The sequence below is a fragment of the Eumetopias jubatus genome, unplaced genomic scaffold (genome assembly GCF_037043125.1).
Source record: "Eumetopias jubatus isolate StellerSeaLion01/CBP00866 unplaced genomic scaffold, mEumJub1_p1.0 scaffold_7, whole genome shotgun sequence".
NCBI lineage: Eukaryota > Metazoa > Chordata > Mammalia > Carnivora > Otariidae > Eumetopias > Eumetopias jubatus.
Window position 1 is genome coordinate 111630272 of NW_028274813.1, and position 17686 is coordinate 111647957.

A 17686-nucleotide genomic window follows, 5' to 3' on the forward strand; every position below is an offset into this window, starting at 1 on the left:
CCGCTCTGTGCACCAGCCCAGCCTCCTCTGGTCAGCAAGGAGAGCTCCCTGCTTTCACCTTTGAATTCCAGGGGCTCCACCATGTAGATCTCTCTCCAGTCAGGGCCATAAGTTATATGATTCAGGTACCAGGGGGCAGAGAGCAGGACGCGGAAGCCAGCTCCGGTGATCAGCTCCATCTCCTTCATATAACGTACTGGCGCCTCTTCCCGCCATACCTGAATGATTGTATCTGGCCGAACCTGTCAGAAAATTAATGGCACATAGCTGAGATTTCTGGCCCACATGCTTATGCAAGCAACCCAGGCCAAGGGATATGTGCCCACTCTGCTCTCAGGCAGCTAACCATTTCTCTGTGACTCCTAACCCCTGGGCGCCTGGCACAGAACAGAGGCCAAGGACTCTATAGGACCTAGGAGTCCTCCCTGCTGCTTCCACCCCCAGTCCTTCTGCAGCCTCCTTGTCGGGAATAAGACAGTAATACTGGCTATGAGCTAAGGCAGACAAGCAGTGGGGCCCAGGAGACTCATCAAGAGCTACCAAGTCCAAGAATCTCCAGATGTTTCTGAGGATGAAACAAGGTTCCTGCAGAGCCCCTGCATTTGGCAAGAGGCTGGGACCTAACTGATCAACAATGAAGGAGAAAGGAGTCCTGCTCCCAAACCTGGAAGACCCCTAGTCTATGACTCAGAAAGGAAAAGCCAACCCAGCATGCCAGTCTCAGGAATCCTAAGTAACGTGGCAGCAGAAATAACTCTTGATCAGTTTGTGGTGAGGGAAGAGTGACAGATGTTCTGACACTCACACCCAGGGCTTAGACCTCTGTGACCTTTCTGGAGGGGAAAGGAGAGATGGCCCCTCAGTGCTCTGAATATTAAAGCCTAATCCAAACCCAGGGAGGACCAGTCTGTGCAGAGGCAGAGAAGGGCTGAGAGACCAGAGGGAAGCACTGTAGGTGGCTCCTTCTCTCTCTGCCCCTGGCTCACCTTTACTTTATTATCAAACACCTCCTGCCACACCACATAGCCCTTGCCATAGGCAGAGACGATGTTCAGCAGCCTGGAGAGTAAAGAAAGGGTCTGCTCAGCTCAAATAGGTTCTAGGCTGTTGGTGCCAGTGCTCAAGGTGTTGAGGCTGCCTAGGGGCTCATTCCTGATTGAGCAGTGTCTTCCCCAGTTGGGAACTCACTACCCCAAAGTTGAAAAGATAGGACAAAGTACCCCTTCAAGGGCCCAGAGAGTGGTCAAGCAGGGCCTGGCCCTGGTATGGAAAGGGAGGACTGCACAGGAGGTAACCCCAAGATACCCTGCCCACCCTCTTTCCTTCCTCACGTCTGTATGTAGAAAGACTCCAGCTCCTTGAAGTCATTACCAAAGCCTTGCTTCTTCATAAAGGCCTGGATATCTGGGTTGGACTTCCTGAATCCCAAGAGAAAATGAAGATTAATTCTTTCAACATCCTCAAAGCCCAAAGCTTGGGGATTAGTCACCTGGCCTCCCACAACTTCTTTTTTCACTTGAAAAACCAGTCAACTTCGGATCTCAGAGGCCCCAAATATGGCAGGTGCGGCTGAACAAAGCTGTGTGAGGGGGGGCCACTGACATAGGCTGAGCAAGGAGGAGTTTCGACCCCAAGAGCTTTCAATTTAAACTCTCAACAAGAACACGTATTAACCTGTCTAGTCTATAGCATGTGGCTCTGAGGTCTTGGTCTGGGGCTCTGGCACACTGGATTCTGGCTTCCGTGTTTAACCCCCCACACTCAGGCATATTCTGCTCTTCTCTTCTCATTTATTCTTTATTCCAGCTGGATGTAAGTGTTGCTGTTACCTGCTGTGGCTCCCTCCCCAAGAACGTTTGCATTTTGCTCACATTTCTTCCTGGAATGTTTTCCCCCTCCTCCACTTCTTGGAAAAGCCTATTTCACCCAGATCCAGCTCTAATGTCCACTTCTCAGAGAAGCCCATCAACCTCTTTTGAGCAAAGTGGATCTGAGGGTTTGGACCTCACACTTTAATACTGACTAGACACTTTCATACATTAGTGTCAAATTCATCTGTGTCTTGACCCTTCAACCAGACTATTTTACAAAGGTGGGGATTATTTTTCTCTATCCTGGACTTTCCCAAGACAATTCTGTTCCCAGACCTGGTTCTTCCCTAAGTATATCAAGGATATGACAGGAAAAAGGGACAGTTTCACATTCACAGCCTTGCCAAAATCAGGGAGGGCCTTGATGTAGGTGGAGAGAGGAAAGGCCCAAGGCTGAGCCATCTGGACAGAGACAGATTGTTCTCAGAGGTTAGCCCCTGAGGAGCACCTAAGGTAGGTAGCCTCTTAGGACCTAACCTCCATTCTGAGTGACCAATTCATCAGGCAGGGATGGGAAGATCAAAGGGATCATACCAGCAGGTGAAATCAACCTCATCTCCTCCAAGGTGAAGATAAAAATCCGGGAAGACAGAGCTGACCTCCAGAAAAAATGTGCTCATGAATTCATAAGTACTGTTGAGAATGGGATTCACTGGTCCAAAGGTGCCAGAGGGATGAGACCCAGAGTAGCAAGGAGTCAATAATCCAGGGACACCTAAGCCGACAGAGAATCCCACACAAGTGTCACAAATACATAGACCCCCACACTGTCATATACTTAAGGACATTAAGCTGCACAAAGTAAGATAATCATGTTCATAAACATTACACGTACATAGGTAGGGACCATCAGGCACTCACAGACTGTGGTGATCATGAGCTTTTAGTCACAGTCAAAGAAATAAGTATATCCACAATCACAGACAGTCAGAGATGGGTTACTCCCAGAGAGCTACCAACACACACACTCTTGCCTTGACACACAGCAGGGCTCACCTTTGTTCCCAAAGGCTACTCTCCTCATACTGCCTTTAGGCAGTAGAGAGAGACTGCCTGATCCAGCCAAACTGGCAAGACCTTTTCTTCCACTCTAGGGCACAACTTGCAAGAGCATCATTAAGACAAGAACATCTGAGAAGAATCTGCCCATAGTTTAATGGTAAGCAGTGGCCTCCTTTGTCCAAAGTAAGTTCTGCCTACCTCAAGTCCCAGGTGGAAGGAGCTGATGGAAAACATTCTTCCAGGGACCAAGGCCGGGGCATGCCACATCCAAGAGTCAATGCCCTGAAGCCCCACCGAGGGGGATCAGTAGACTCTATCTGACTTTATTCTTACCTGGTCCCCAGGACAGAGTGTGGCCAGGAGTGTCAAACTCTACCAACACACGGATACCCCGAAGTCGTGCATATTCAATCACCTCTCTCACATCCTGTGCCGTGTAGATATGGGTGGCAGGATTGTAGGACCCCTGAAAGGCACAAGACACCCTTAACAATGTCATTACCTGAAGGCTAGCAGAGTAGAAGATACTCAAAATGCCTCCAGGACTCATTGCATATCAGGAAATCTACCCACAGCTCTTTGGTATCAGGGACCATCTCCAAGGATCTTTATCATAATTTCCCATAAGCTAGCACATCTATTGCTTTACCTGAGTGTCATAATGCCAGTGAGACAAAAAGGTAGGCTGGTAGCAGAATATAAACAAACAAAAAGAAAATGAGACCAGGAGAGATTATCTGTCAGAGAAAATTAATGGCAAAGTTTGGACTCAAACTTAGGTCTCCTGGTCCAAATTCAGTGCCCTTCCCCTAAGTTCGTGTGTCCCTCAAACTGGCTGGTGAGGATGAGAGCCAGTGTCCTTGCCAGCAGGGCCACAGCCTGGCTCAGACATCAGCCCACAAACTTGCTCTTGGAGAAATTAAGACGTACCTTTCTGGTAAGCTCTGGAAAAGTGAAGCTGTCATATGGGAAAGAAGAGTCATCGACCAGATGCCAGTGGAACACATTGAATTTATTGTATGCCATGACGTCCTGTAGATCAGAGCACACACTGTGAACCCATCAGAGCTTCTCCAGTTTCAGCCTCAAACTTGGTAAGGTAAGGCAGACTGGTAGGCTGCTCCACATACCCACCAGGCTCAATCTGTACCAGCTTCCTGATCAATGTTTATAGGGTCTATCTATCAAATCTTCCCATATCAGGGAATGCCTTACCATAGAGGGAAGGAAGACCTAGCACATTTCTTCTTCTCCCAGGGCACATCCAAAGACGTCTGACAAAGGCATTACCTCCTCCTTTTTAGCCACACTGAGAGGACAGCTGCAACTATGTGGTACCCTGGTTTTCCAAAAGCACCACCATGCCCTGAAGACTAATATATCTTCCTGCCATTTGTTCTGGATTGTCTAACATTTATCCAAACTGTGAAGTCTATTGTTGAATTTAGTAGGCCCCATAATCCATAAATCTCAGAAGCCAAGACTGATGGATGTGTCCCCTCCTTTGGTTCCAGAAGAGGAACAAAGGGAAAGGTAGACACATGAGTTCGATCAGCAACTGTAAGGTAAGACTGCCCAGCAAACTTAAGATAGTTAGGAACATCCTGAGCTATGGCTTTTGAACATCTCTCTCCTATGACCTTGTCCGTAACTAAGCTAAAATAAGCTCGGCTTGATCAAAGAAGCCAATTCCCCAAACCACCTTCTGTATTCCTGGAGATAACCTGGACACTGATCCAGAGCAGCCAATGGGGTAAATTTAAATCACTCTTTTTTTGTCTTAGAGCGGGTCATCTTTTCCATTTTCCCTAGGAGCTCATGAAGTTACATACATTCCCTCTCCAACGCTTTAGAAATATGGCAACTGGTCTACCCCTTGCCCCATCACCCCAAACACTAAGGGCAAAGATGGCCTTAAGGCCTGGGTACCAGAGTGTCCAGGATGCTAGTCAGTGGCAGGTAATGGCGAGACGTATCCAACAACAAGCCCCGGTGAGAGAAGCGGGGAAAGTCTTCAATCTCAGTCTTGTTGATAAAGAACTGTGCAGACCAAACATTGAACATATCAAGATTCAAAGGGAACTCACCATGGGGGTGGAGGGGAATGAGGAAAAGTCTCCTGATCCTTCAAAAGCCAATCTATGACTGTTCTGCAGAGCAACTATCTCCCCAAATGCCCCACATCTCAACTTCGGCGACCACAAGCAGGCACCTGTCAGAGGGTACCGGTCCTATGCTAGCCAGATATAACTGTCCCACACACTACTCAGCCTACACATTCTGGATTTTCACTGTTAATCTGTTTATTTTCTTCAAAGCAGTGTGGTCTCAAGGTCATTACTAAATAATGACGCAGGGGAACTAAATTACAGTGATTACAAATAGGCCAAATCTACCAAACTGGTTTCCACTCATGTCTCCTTCTAACTCTTGTTGGGGCCATCATGAGCCACCAGGACTCTGTCTAAGACAAAGTAAGTTATTCCCAGGATTCTCAACATTCGGAGCAAATCCCCAGAGGTATAAAAGGAACCCTTTCGGAGAGCCCCCACTCACCGTGCCCTCAGGAGATCTCCAAACAAGCTGGCTAAAAGTCTCCAGACCTATGCGGAAGTAGAGAGACAGAGTAAAGGCTTAGGGATGTGGGAAAACAGATGCACCCATTTGGAAGGTTCCCAACATGACAGAGGAGAATGCCTGGGCACATGGTAAAAGTGGATATACTATGGGCTTGATGAGTCTCAACACGGATGCAAAGGGGATACTAGGAAGCCAATATCTGTTTTTACTCCGCATTTTATTTTGGGCAGTGTAAGGGACTTTAGTGCCTCTCCTAGGAACATACTAACCCTCAAAATCCACATACCTCTTATCCATATTTCCTAAGCCTTGAACTCACAAGAGTATTAAGAGAAGCCAAGATGTCTGCTTATGAGTACAGATACGGGGACAAGCCAGCTCACATGGGTTAAGGCTTTCCAAATTAATACTGATCAGGAGCTAAGGGAGCTGAGAAAAAGGGGTCCTCAATCTACTGCCCCTTCTATTATCCAAGACTGAATTGTGAAAAAGTAGTCATAAGCTGAAGTTTCCAAGGAGCTTGGGTGCACAGCTGGACCGCGAAGACCAAGAATCATCTACCTCTCCTCTTGAGAAGGGAACTAGCCAGAGAGAGCTAAGATATGGTAGGCAGCAACGGCCCCAGAAGGACTGCCCCAGACACAAACTCCTCGATTCTAGCAAGGCGCAAGGGTAGGCAGGCTGAGTCCAGAGTGTTCTATGTTCTCGACAGCTGGAGCCCCTCTTCTGAAAATCCAGAAGGATTTCCAGAGTCCCCAAATTTCCGCATGAAAGAATCTGAGGTCTTAGCGGTCACTTGGCACCTACTTCGAGGCACTCTGCTCTGACATTGTTTTGGCTTCTTTTCATTTTGATTCTGACACCCACATTTCTGGGGTCCCAGACTTCCCGCTGCCCCAACCCGACTAATCATAGCGCCTGCACAAAAGGTATAGAGAGAGCAGAGAAGGGAGTCAGCTCCCTGTTTCTCCAAAACGCAGGAGAGGAGGAGAGGGGCGGTAAGGGAACAAAGACGAACCAAAACAAGGTCTCAAATTGTGACAATTTCCCTCCTCATTCACCAGCAGGGGCTTTGCAAAAGTAGGAGAGGTACTTGACTAAGTCTATATCTAAGGACGAAATACCTTTTCAGTAAAGCAAGAGGAAGGGCAGAGGCCCATCACATGTTAGCTAGTAAAGTTCCAATTTTCTCCTGAAATACTATAGTTCTACATGACTTATATTACTTACTTCTTTTTGACATTTATCTATTTCTTGTGATCAAGTTTTCCTTTTTAAAGAACCTTTCCAGGGCGCCTGGGTGGCTCAGTTGGTTAAGCGACTGCCTTCGGCTCAGGTCATGATCCTGGAGTCCCGGGATCGAGTCCCACATCGGGCTCCCTGCTCAGCAGGGAGTCTGCTTCTCCCTCCGACCCTCTTCCCTCTCGTGCTTTCTATCTCTCATTCTCTCTCTCTCTCAAATAAATAAAATCTTTAAAAAAAATAAAATAAAATAAAGAACCTTTCCAATTACATGTGTTTAGTGAGAGCCGAACAGGCAGTGTTTGTGGCAGAGTCCCAAGCAGCCTGTTCCCTGCTGGCACCCGGAGCATCAGCCTGCAGAGTCTCTCACTGCTTCCCCAGAGCACCTGCCCAGGACAGCTGCTGCCACCATTGCACGGGCTGACACCTGCCAACTTCTAGAGACAGCTGTTAAGGAGAACACACCCTTCAGGGAGATGGGGAAACACTCCAATCGGTCTCATAAAGAAAGCTTCCTACACTGAAGGTACATGCTGGGCCCCCAGCCTGGTGCTCCCAACCCACCAATGCCAACCTTCCCACTTCATCCCTCTCTTTTTCTCCCAGCATCAGTCCCCATGTTACCTCGGAGAGCTCCCCAGACAGTCTGAGAGAGGAGGAAACAATGATCATCATTTATGGTCAGGGTGTCTGAAACGACAGGAATGACTCCATTGGTTAAGGACTTCTACTCTCAGATTACAGATCATATGCCCTGTGTAAATCCTTGGATTAAAAAACAACAGTAAGATCACATTTTTTTTTTTCCTTTCAAAGAGGAGATATCCCCAGAGCAGAGCAGCTGCAGGTCAGCTAGGCTTGGGTCAGAGTGGGAGGGTGGTCTCCCAGAGGCTCTGTGGGCCCTAGAAGATAACGCACGAGGGCCAGGCTAGAGAAGAAAAGTACCACCTGCCTTGTGGTTCAGTCTACCCCTCCAGAAGCATGAGTTCCTGCCAGCCCTTAGCTGAAAGTATGAGGCGGACAGGGATGCTTGGAGGGCGTGTCCAGGTTATGGTGTTCCCAAAGCCTTTGTAATCACCCTCCTTTCCCTTCGTCTCCAGGCTTCATATAGCTACTTCATCCAAGAATGTGAGGAGGAAGCCAAGACTTGGAACGTTCATTTTGGAGACTGAGAAGTTCCCAGATACTGCTGCTTAGGGAGGACAGGAGGCATCACAGGGCTAATGACTTGACTTTATTCAGTCATTATGTCCAAAAACATTATGACCAAAAACTCCTTCTCTCCCCAGAGTGGGGTCTCTTAAAGAAAATCAGCAAAGGGTACAAACTCCTAAAATGGCAACAGAATTAGACACAGTCCAGAAGGCAAGTGTCCTGTGGGACTCCATGAAAAGCCACTGTGATGTTCCACAGCCAACCTTCAGACACTGGTTAGAGTGCATATGAAAAATTCACCTTCTATGGCTCTCAGCCCTTGATGACCCAGGGTCTCCACAGTCCTGGAGGGCTGTAGGCCTAGCATCAGGAACTTAGGTCAGACCAACCAGAGTTACGGTCCCAGACAAGTGCTTGCTGCCTACAACAGGGAACAGGGTGGTACTTACAGTTTTCCACCGACTCCAAAGAAGGAAGCTGGTTACATCCAGGAGTGACCACAAGGATAACCAATGAATTCTTCTCCGGTGCATGCTGTTTTCCTGAAAGGGACAGGGTAAACTCAGTGTGGCTGACCTGCCACCAGAAGCGACAGGCAAAACCAAGGTGCTGCAGGAAGGTCCCTAAGCTCTAGTCCCTTCTGCTCGCATGCGTGTGGGAAGAGGCAAGGGAGGAGAGGGCATTTACCCTTGGCACAGGCACTGCCTCATCACCTGCTCAACTTTCCCATTTTGGTTGTGTTGCCCTCTCTCCCCAGTAACCTGCCCTGACCCATGTATCAATGATCTAGCAGCAGTTCTTTGTAACCAGGGCTCTATACTTCTAGTTTGGTACAGGAAGCATGATTCCAATACCTCAACAGCTGCTTCTAAACTAGAGGCAGCTTGAGGGCATTTCTACTCAAAGCGTGGTCTGCAGATTAGCTGCTGACTTGCAAACTGCAATACTGGTTGAAAGGAAAGGTACTGATAGATAGGAAGCTTATACAATGCCAGAATGTAAATCAATTATGTCAGAATAAACACACTGTTTAGTCCTAACATTTTTCATAACACATTTTTTTAATGAAGGGAATAGTTTTACATTCCAGTGTGTGTACCTCTCCTCTCACTGCAGACTCTCGCTTGAAAGAGCACTGTTCTAGAGGGCTCCAGGTAAAAGGTTTCCAGCTTTGTAAAAGCCCAGGAGCTGATGCAAGCAGATGAAGCAGATGACCAGAGGAGCTCCTACGCAAAGGAGGCCTGAGATCATCGAGCTGGTGCCCCAGCAAAGGTACATGGTTACCAGCCCATCCTGCTTCCTTCCCTCTTCCCAAACAGGCTCTCTGTCTGAGGCAGTCTTCTGCCCAACAGTGGAAAGCCACCAAGTATGAGCCAACATCTAGCATAGTTCTTCAGATGTACCCCACCCCCAAAAATAAGAGCCAAAGCCAAAATACTAATGCACCATCCCTTCCCATCCACCTAATGGTTCTTCTTTGTGACCTTCAAGGTGGTTCTGATTGTACTGCCCCAAACCTGACCTCAATGAACTCCTTCTTTCTATTCTTTTCTGGAACCACATGCATCCACACTGGCACCACAACAACCATGACTTCCTATGGAACCACAAAGTCAGGGATAGAATGGCCTGGGAAAAGGCAGGGAGAGAGGATTCAGAACCAAACTGGATCCCCAATGTTATCCATCTCTAGGACAAAAGTAACCCAAGAGCCTTGAGCCATTTCCAGAAAACCTGCTCAAACTTCCTGAGCACTACCACACGGCCGCATCTCAGCTTTTGGGCTTGCCAAGAAGCACGCCAATAAGGCGCCTCTTTCTATCATCAAGAACAAAATGTATTCTTTCCCCTCCTTGTAAATATCCTGCATCCCACATTAATACTTACCTAAATCCTGCAGGGAGAAGGGAATTTGAGGCCACTCTGGGCCAGACCAACTCACAACTCCATTCTAAACCCTGAAAACTCATCTCCAACAACAGAGAACAAACAGACTGTCAGGGCAGAGACTACCCTCAAAGCAGAATCTGTAGGGCCCTCCCGAGCTCCCCAAGCAGACAGGCCATCTCTACAAACCCCTAAGACCAAGGAGGACTTAACTGAGAGGTAGGAGCGAAGAAAACTATAAAAGAATATTCTTCCTTAAACTATGCCCTCATCCCTTGCTACCTTGCCCCCACTCCAATCCCATACATCACAGATCCCCAGTACCAATATGTGGAGAGCTCATCTGCATACTACCCAGGCGGCCATCCAAAAGCGGGCAAAGTCCCGAGCTTTAGCGTTAATTCCCTGGACCTCAGCCTACGAAATTGAGGAGAAATCACAACTATCCATGTGCAACTGCCACAGTCACTGTCCTAATGACATTTAGAGGCTGCACAAACACCAGGTTTATCTGAACTATTGCCTGGAACATAAAAAAAACCAAAAACCTCTAACTTCTGTTGTTGCTAATATTTTTTTTTCCTAAAACACACCTGCACTCCGTCCTCTAAAACCAGAGTCTTTTCGGGGGGAGGGCTGTAGACTCCTTACAAGATCTGATGAAAATAAAAATGAAAGGACTGTTTCCCCTAGAACAATGGCCCTAACTAAGGACTCATCCCTCCACCCCCTGCCTCTAATCTTATGGTGAAGAATCCCTGTCCAAAGCGTTCTCAGTGACTCATTTGGATTTGGGCTGATAAAGGAGGTAGAGTCATGGCTGCTATTTAAACAAGCCATGAGGGGGAAGGTCTGGGGGAGGCGGCAATGTGAGAACTGGCAAAACAGGAGGGGCACTGGGTCATTTAAAAGGATGTAAATAGCGTATCATCATTGTGGTTTTCTGCCTCCAAGCTGCTACCCTGAAGCAAGCAGGAAATAGGCAAGGGACAGGCCAGCTTCCTCCACACGCACCCACATGCTCTGCACTGGGAAGAACTGAGGTGTAGGAAGCATGGCATTGCACACTCACAATGAGCGCAGCTGGGACAACAGGAAATTCTGAAGCCTCAAGTGCTCAGGAAGAAGCATGGCAAACAGAGCACTGAGTTGGGAAATCAGGAAAGATTGGTTCTGGTTCTGCTGCTGCTAAGCTGAGCGAGTCTCAGGGCTCCCATATTCTCCCCTGCAAACAATGGCAAGATAGGACCACATTCCGGCTACTCCTCCAAAGAGGTAATACTTGGTAACTCCACACACAGATAGTATGCTCCAAGGTCCCGGTCCATGACCATTACTTCCTATCTCTATTGCTTCCCCATTCCCCTTTCATGTACACCTGCTCTTTTCCTCTGGTTTACTGAAAAGTTTGCACCTTCTAAATTTAGGAAGGGGAAAACATTCAAACAGTACAGAAGTGTTTACAACAAAAAAGCTAGTTACCTTTGGCACCCCTCCCCTTTCAGCATCATTTAGCCTACACAGACAGGTGAGCTCTGGACATGGAACTCCTGAGACCCTTTTTCTACCATAGTCCTGCTGCTGAACTTCCTCCAGATGCCAGTGCTATGACCCTTCTATTACCCTTCTGCTCTCAGTTCTCTCCCATCTTCACTTCCCTCCCTGCTGGCCTAGGTGTGCTGATCCATCATCTCAAACACAACCTAGTCAGGGCTCTCAGCCACCTGTCCTTTTCTTCTGCTGCATCCAGTGGATCAATTAACACCTGCCTTCTGTGCACCGACCCTGGCTACTGCATCCTACTGGAAGGAAGAGAGAAAATCATGTAACAGCAGGATTGGGCTGCTGTGAAATCATGGTCTCTCATCTTGGCTGGGCCCTTGATGCTGGGCCCTGAACATCTCCCGTCTCCACCATTGCTTTCTTCTATTCTCTGCAACAGCTATTTCAAATTTGAGCCACTTTCTTCAAGTCTGTAACTCGATCACCACCACCCTTACTCTCAGTAGACAATCAAAAGAGCACTCCCATCCATCTCTACTTCTCCTCTCCTCCCTGACAAAAACACCTGCAACATACACCTGGTCTTTATCTTTGCCTCCCATCCTGGTGGAAGGGGTTTCCTTTCACCTGTGCTCTGGATCTCTCCTCAGTCTCCTTTTGTATAAATGATTTCCCTTTCCCCCCAAATCTTCCAATTATTTGTTTCTACTGATCCTTTCCCAACAGCATTCAAATATTTGCAAGTCTTCCTGGTTTCAACTCCATGTCATCTCCAACAGACTCTTTCTTCTGCCTTCTGGTCCCAAAGAAACTCCAGAGAAAACGCAGCCTAAGCAGTTAGGTGCTGAACTTCAAAGCCATACAGACCTGGGTTCAAATCTTAGTTTCAACACTTTCTAGCTGTGGGACCCTGGGCAAGTTATTTTCCCTCTGTGCTGCAGTTTCTTAATCCAAAAAATGGGGATCGTGATTGGTAACTACCTTACTGGGCTGTTGGGAAGATTAAATGAGTCAGTGCATGTAAAGGGCTTAGTCAGTGCCCAGACACAGGAGCTCATGGAGTTGGCCAACCGTAGTCCTCTCTTGGTAGCCACTTCTGACATCCTTATCTACTCCTTAGTCCACTATAACATGGCTTCCTTTTCCTCCACTCCTCTGCAAATGCCTTCACCAAGGTCCTGTGGTTCTACAACTACATTCAAGGAACCCTTTTCAATTCATTCTTCATTCATTCATTCAACAGTTATTTATTGAGTGCTTACTATATGCCAGGCTGTTCTAAGTGCTGGGGACACAGTGTGTCCCAACACAGTGATCAAAACAGACAAAAATCCCTGCTGTCCCAGAGGTAATATTCTGGTGGCCACTCACTTCTTGGGGGACCTCCTGGCAGCATCAGACATCCCTGATGTTCATGAAACTACACTCCCTTAGCTTAGGGGACACGTCTCTCTCTTGGTTTTCCCTCAAGCTCCTTGAATATGCTTCCTCATTCTCCCCTTCCTTCGCCAGCCCCTACGTGCTAATGTTCCCCAAAGTCTCTAGGCTTCTTTTTCTCTTCACTTACACTCTCCTTGGACAATGTCATATACCCACAGTTGGTTGATGATTCACAAATCTACCTTTCCATGCCAACTCTTCTTCTGGGACTCTAGACTCATAGGCCTACACTCAAATAGCTTAAAAGCCCTTCAAATCTTAAATACTAAGTTGAACTAACTCTTCATTCCTCTTCCTGGCTGATCTTCTCTCTCAGTTTGATAACAGTACCATCTATTGATTTATCCAGACTAGAAACCTCTTCCTTCCCTCATCTTTCTGAGATTAAAAATTCATGCCCCCATAATATTTACCGATGGCCTACTATGTGTCAAACACTGTGCTAAGCACTGAGATTACAACACTAGAAAAGAAAGACCCAACCAAGTAAGTCTAGTTATAACAAAGTCCTTATCTCAACATCTTTACCACCCTCCCACCCTCACTGAGTCAATGCCTTAATTTAGCCTCTCGTAAATTCTCACCTGAATGACTAAAAAAATCTCCCAGTTGTTCTGCCTCCATATATACCCCATTTCAATCTACCATCGTCTGTGAGCTTTTAATATGAAGATCTTTTCTCTGCTCCTGTGCAGGAATTCTCACAGTAACACAATGAACTCTTTACAGAATCCTGAAAATGCCACATTTTCTCCATACTTTCCTTTGCACGTATTGCTTCCTCCAAGTGAAGCAAACTTTGCTTTGCCTCCACATCTCACCTAATTATGAAATAGCTGATTCTTCCTTTTATAAAACTTTTCTGTCACTCCCCCACCCTTTCCTAAGAGACCTTCCTAGTAGATCATGAAACAACGTATACATACATTTTTTCATAACTTATCTTAATATTTGCTGTTTATTTGTCTATCTCCTCACCGAAGCTGTAAGTTCCTCAACAGCAGGGGCCAATCTCAGGGCCTTTGTATTTCCAGTGCCTGACACACGGTAGTCATTCAATAAATGTTTGCTGAAAAAATGAATGATGCTAGAATTAAAAAATGCACATTTAATGCTATGTATGCATAATGATTGTGCTACATGATAATCAGGCATAAATGGCAAGTAGTTAATGGAGAGATTACTTTTATACGCCCAAACCCAGTATTTGTGAAGTCCTGGGATTAGGGTGGGGAATGGTAAGACGACCCCCAGGCATACAGAAAGTGCCTTTTCAGACACTGCTTTGAAGAACCATGGCTCCATTAATCCAAAGATTCAGGTCTTTCTACTCTCTGGAAGGGAGCACTCATTCCTGCATCAGGGTACCCAGAAAATATGTCTTTACCTCAGTGCACAACAGCTTCTCCTTGCACCCAACCTGCTCCTCCATGAACCAAAATATTTCCATCATTATCAATATGTTTAATTCACAGGATTTTAGCAGCATGGAGAAAACATTCGTTTTGGTTATAAAGTGGCATTGGTTTGGCTTCTGGAGTGGACACTAGGAAAGTCAACCCAGCCTAGGCACCTTCCTGCTCTTTCGGGTGTACCCTGCCCCGCTGTGTCCTGGTATTCTCCTAGGCTGGTGCCCTGTCGATTCTCCATATCCACATTGTTCCTCTCCCCCTCCCACCTTTATCTCTGCCATATTCAGGCTTTCTCTCCCCATATTCAGTCTAATGAAAGCCCTAGAAATCATTCATTTACCACTCATTTCTTCATTCCAACCAGAATATTTTGAGCATTTACTGTACATCTGGAATTGTGCTAGGTGCTGGGGCAGTTCAAAATAAAAACAAGCCCAGTCCTTGCCCTTGAGAAGCTCACAGTCTAGTAGCAGAGACAAATACAAACAACAATTACAAAGCAGTGTGATTAGGGTTAAGGATGGATATTACAGCTACCTCCAGAAAGGAAGGGTTGCTTCACCTTGGAGAGGACCTCTGAGCAGAACCTTGAACCCTGAGATGGTGTTTGCCAGGCTACCAACAGGGGAAAAGCAGCCAACGCAAAAGTACATTGTTGTGGCTAGGGGAAGAGGCAAGGCCACCCCTTGTCAAACTTCTTATCCCAGTAAAGTAGGAGTCTGAGAACCCAACTGCCCCTGAGCCTGGAGCCCTGCCACAGCGCTGCTGAATTCAGTCTGGACCATAGTGCCTCCTCCTACGAGTCCCAAGACTTTTCACCCTCTAGAGACTACTAATATCCACTCAGAAGTGCAATCTATTCAGCCCATAAATGAATCCTGAATGTTCTCCCTTCTACCTTCTTTGTAAATGTTGTAGTTAAAAGTTTTCTTGTCTTCCCCTACTTTTAAAACTTAATCTGTTCTCTTCCTCTCTCCCTACCCACAAGAGGGCACCTCCCTGTAATTCTGGATCCCCAAAGATAACTTAGGTTAACATTTTGCACAGTCTTTCATTTTTTTTTCCCTAAATACACAGATTTATTATTTTTAAGGCAGAAATGAGATCCTAATATATAATAGTTTGTAACTTTTCCCCCACTTACCAAATGATTTGCAGATCTTTTAATGTCAATATATATAGATCTGTATCTTTACTTATAAATGCTAAATAGAATTCCATTTTTGAAATATACTTTAAAAAGTGGCAAGTCCCAACTTCTCTTTGTGGACATTATAGAATGCTTCTAAGTTTCTGATAGTATAAGCAATGCTCTAGTAAACATTCAGATATCTATATCTATATATTTTTAAGCATTGGTTGAGAGATTTCTGTAGGAAAATTACTAGAGGTAGAAATGCTAGGCCAAAGATATGAAAATTTTTGGTTCTGACACTGCCAAATTACTCTTCCAAATTGTTATATTTGAACCAAAGTATAAAACTGATTTATATCTGAACCAACATACATGAGCCCATCCTTCCACATCCTTCCAAAACTAGACTATCTCAATTCTTTTTCAACTGTGCCAGCCTGATAAAGAAATATACCACTGTTTTAATCTGTATTTTAAATATGACTGAATTTGAAAATCAGTCACATTTACTGGCCATATATATGCATGTGTGTGTGTGTGTGTGTGTTTTTTTTTTTTTTTGAAAGAGAGAGGGAGTGAGCGGGGGCGGGGGAGGAGCAGAGTGGGGCAGGGGGAGAGAGAGAGAGAGAATCTTAAGCAGGCTCCACGCCCAGCTCAGAGCGACTCTGGGCTCAATCTCATGACCAGGGGATCATGATCTGAGCCAAAATCAAGAACCAGACGCTCAACCGACTGAGCCACCCAGGTACCCCTTTACTGGCCATACTCTTTGCACGTTTTTTTTTTTTTTAGATTTTTTTTTTAATTTATTTATTCATGAGAGACAGAGAGAGAGAGAGAGAGAGAGAGAGAGAGAGAGAGAGAGAGAGGGAGAGAGAGAGAGAGGCAGAGGGAGAAGCAGGCTCCCAAGGAGCAGGGAGCTCGATGCGGGACTCGATCCCAGGACCCTGGGATCACGACCTGAGCCGAAGCAGACGCTTAACCATCTGAGCCACCCAGGCGCCCTCTTTGCACGTTTTAAAAGTTTTTTTCTTGATTTACAGAGCTCTTTTTAGATTTTAACCTGTCTTTTAAGACTGCAAATAGTTCCCCCATTGTGTCCTTATTTTTTAACCTTATGGTTCTCTTGTTTTGGTTTTTATGTAGTCAAATTTGTTCATCTTTTCCTTTATGGTTTCCTTTATCCACTTGCTTAGAAAGGCCACCTCTGCCTCTGGGACCATATAAACAGTTTCCTATACTTCTAATAGTTTTATGGCATGGCCTTTATCTTTAGATCTTTAACCACCTGGAATTTACTTTTGTGTTTGATATGAGATATAGATTTAATTTTATTTTTTCCCAAATGGATAACCAGTCATCCTTACATATTTATTGACTAAACATCTTTGCACTTTTGATTAGAAATGTTTCCTTTACCATATATTAAATTCTCCCATGTATATGAACTCGTTTGTCTCTGGAGCTTATTTTCATGGCAATCTTATAGTTGGGAGGATCCACCATGTCATACTGCTATCATCTTTTGTCATGCTGCCCAGTATATAGACGCCTCTGCTCATTTCTGTTCTGGACCCACACTCCCATTCCTATAAATGTTGTTTCTTGTCCTCCACCAAGCCACCTGAACTACATATCACCTACCCCCACAAGACTCTGGAATCCTGTTATTGAACTACCAACATCCTCAGTCTCTTCTACTTCCTCCTTAACTGAAGACTGGCTCTCCCCAGGAATATTATTTCCCTTACAACTTGCTCTGAGAGGCAGCTCCTTTTCAGCTGCTTCCAGGACAACTAGTCTCTACCATCAAGTGAAAAAAGCACCTCTTCTCTGTGGCTCATGATATTCAGTTGTAAAATCTCGAGCCTCTCCTTGTCACCAACACTGCAACATCCTGGTCACCTCTTTATTACCCAAGACTTTGGATCCTGGTCTCCAGTCTTCCTCTCCATTCCAAGGTTGGCTTTCATCCTAGGTGATTTCAATAGTCAAGAGGAAGTACTAACCCACATTCTAGCTTAGCAGTTATCCAACAACACCTTAACAACCTCCCATGGTCACCTTTTGGAATTTCTTGTCCCCTGGAGATATTCCAACTCATTCTCTCAAGCTTCCATACTGTATAACTAACCTGCTGAACCACCCTAGATCTGTGTGCTTCAACCACAGTGACACTGAGTTTCTTAAATACATGACACGAAGACTTCTTTCCTGAAGCCTTTTCCCACATGCAGTTCTTTCCATGTGGATTACTACCTACTCCACCAACTCCTACTTTCGAATATGATTGGACAGCTCTTTATGGAAGCCTTCTCAAAATGTACCCTCTCCTACACCCCAACACACACACGTGGGTCAGATGTTCCCAAAGTACCTTGTACTTATCAGCAAAAATCACTTTACTGATACTTTATTGTATTCCCACTTCCAGAGACTATAAATTCTTTAAGGACAAG

The 17686-nt window shown here is 45.8% G+C and overlaps 1 protein-coding gene across 4 annotated transcripts in view; it reads right to left on the reverse strand.

Annotated features, from left to right (window-relative positions):
* Positions 1–17686, reverse strand: part of HEXA (hexosaminidase subunit alpha) — a 28919-nt gene that overhangs the window by 4597 nt on the left and 6636 nt on the right. For all 4 annotated transcript variants that reach the window (XR_003608605.2, XR_003608604.2, XM_028100023.2 and 1 more), the window contains exons 2-11: positions 8300–8392; positions 7320–7385; positions 5430–5476; positions 4803–4913; positions 3804–3905; positions 3207–3339; positions 2406–2586; positions 1332–1418; positions 987–1059; positions 59–242 (exon numbers count right to left, since the gene is read on the reverse strand). Coding sequence is in view for 2 of the 4 variants with exons in the window: in XM_028100023.2 (XP_027955824.1) it covers positions 59–242; positions 987–1059; positions 1332–1418; positions 2406–2586; positions 3207–3339; positions 3804–3905; positions 4803–4913; positions 5430–5476; positions 7320–7385; positions 8300–8392 (1077 nt within the window). In the remaining 2 variants the exon portion in view is untranslated. The remainder of the gene's footprint in view (positions 1–58; positions 243–986; positions 1060–1331; positions 1419–2405; positions 2587–3206; positions 3340–3803; positions 3906–4802; positions 4914–5429; positions 5477–7319; positions 7386–8299; positions 8393–17686) is intronic.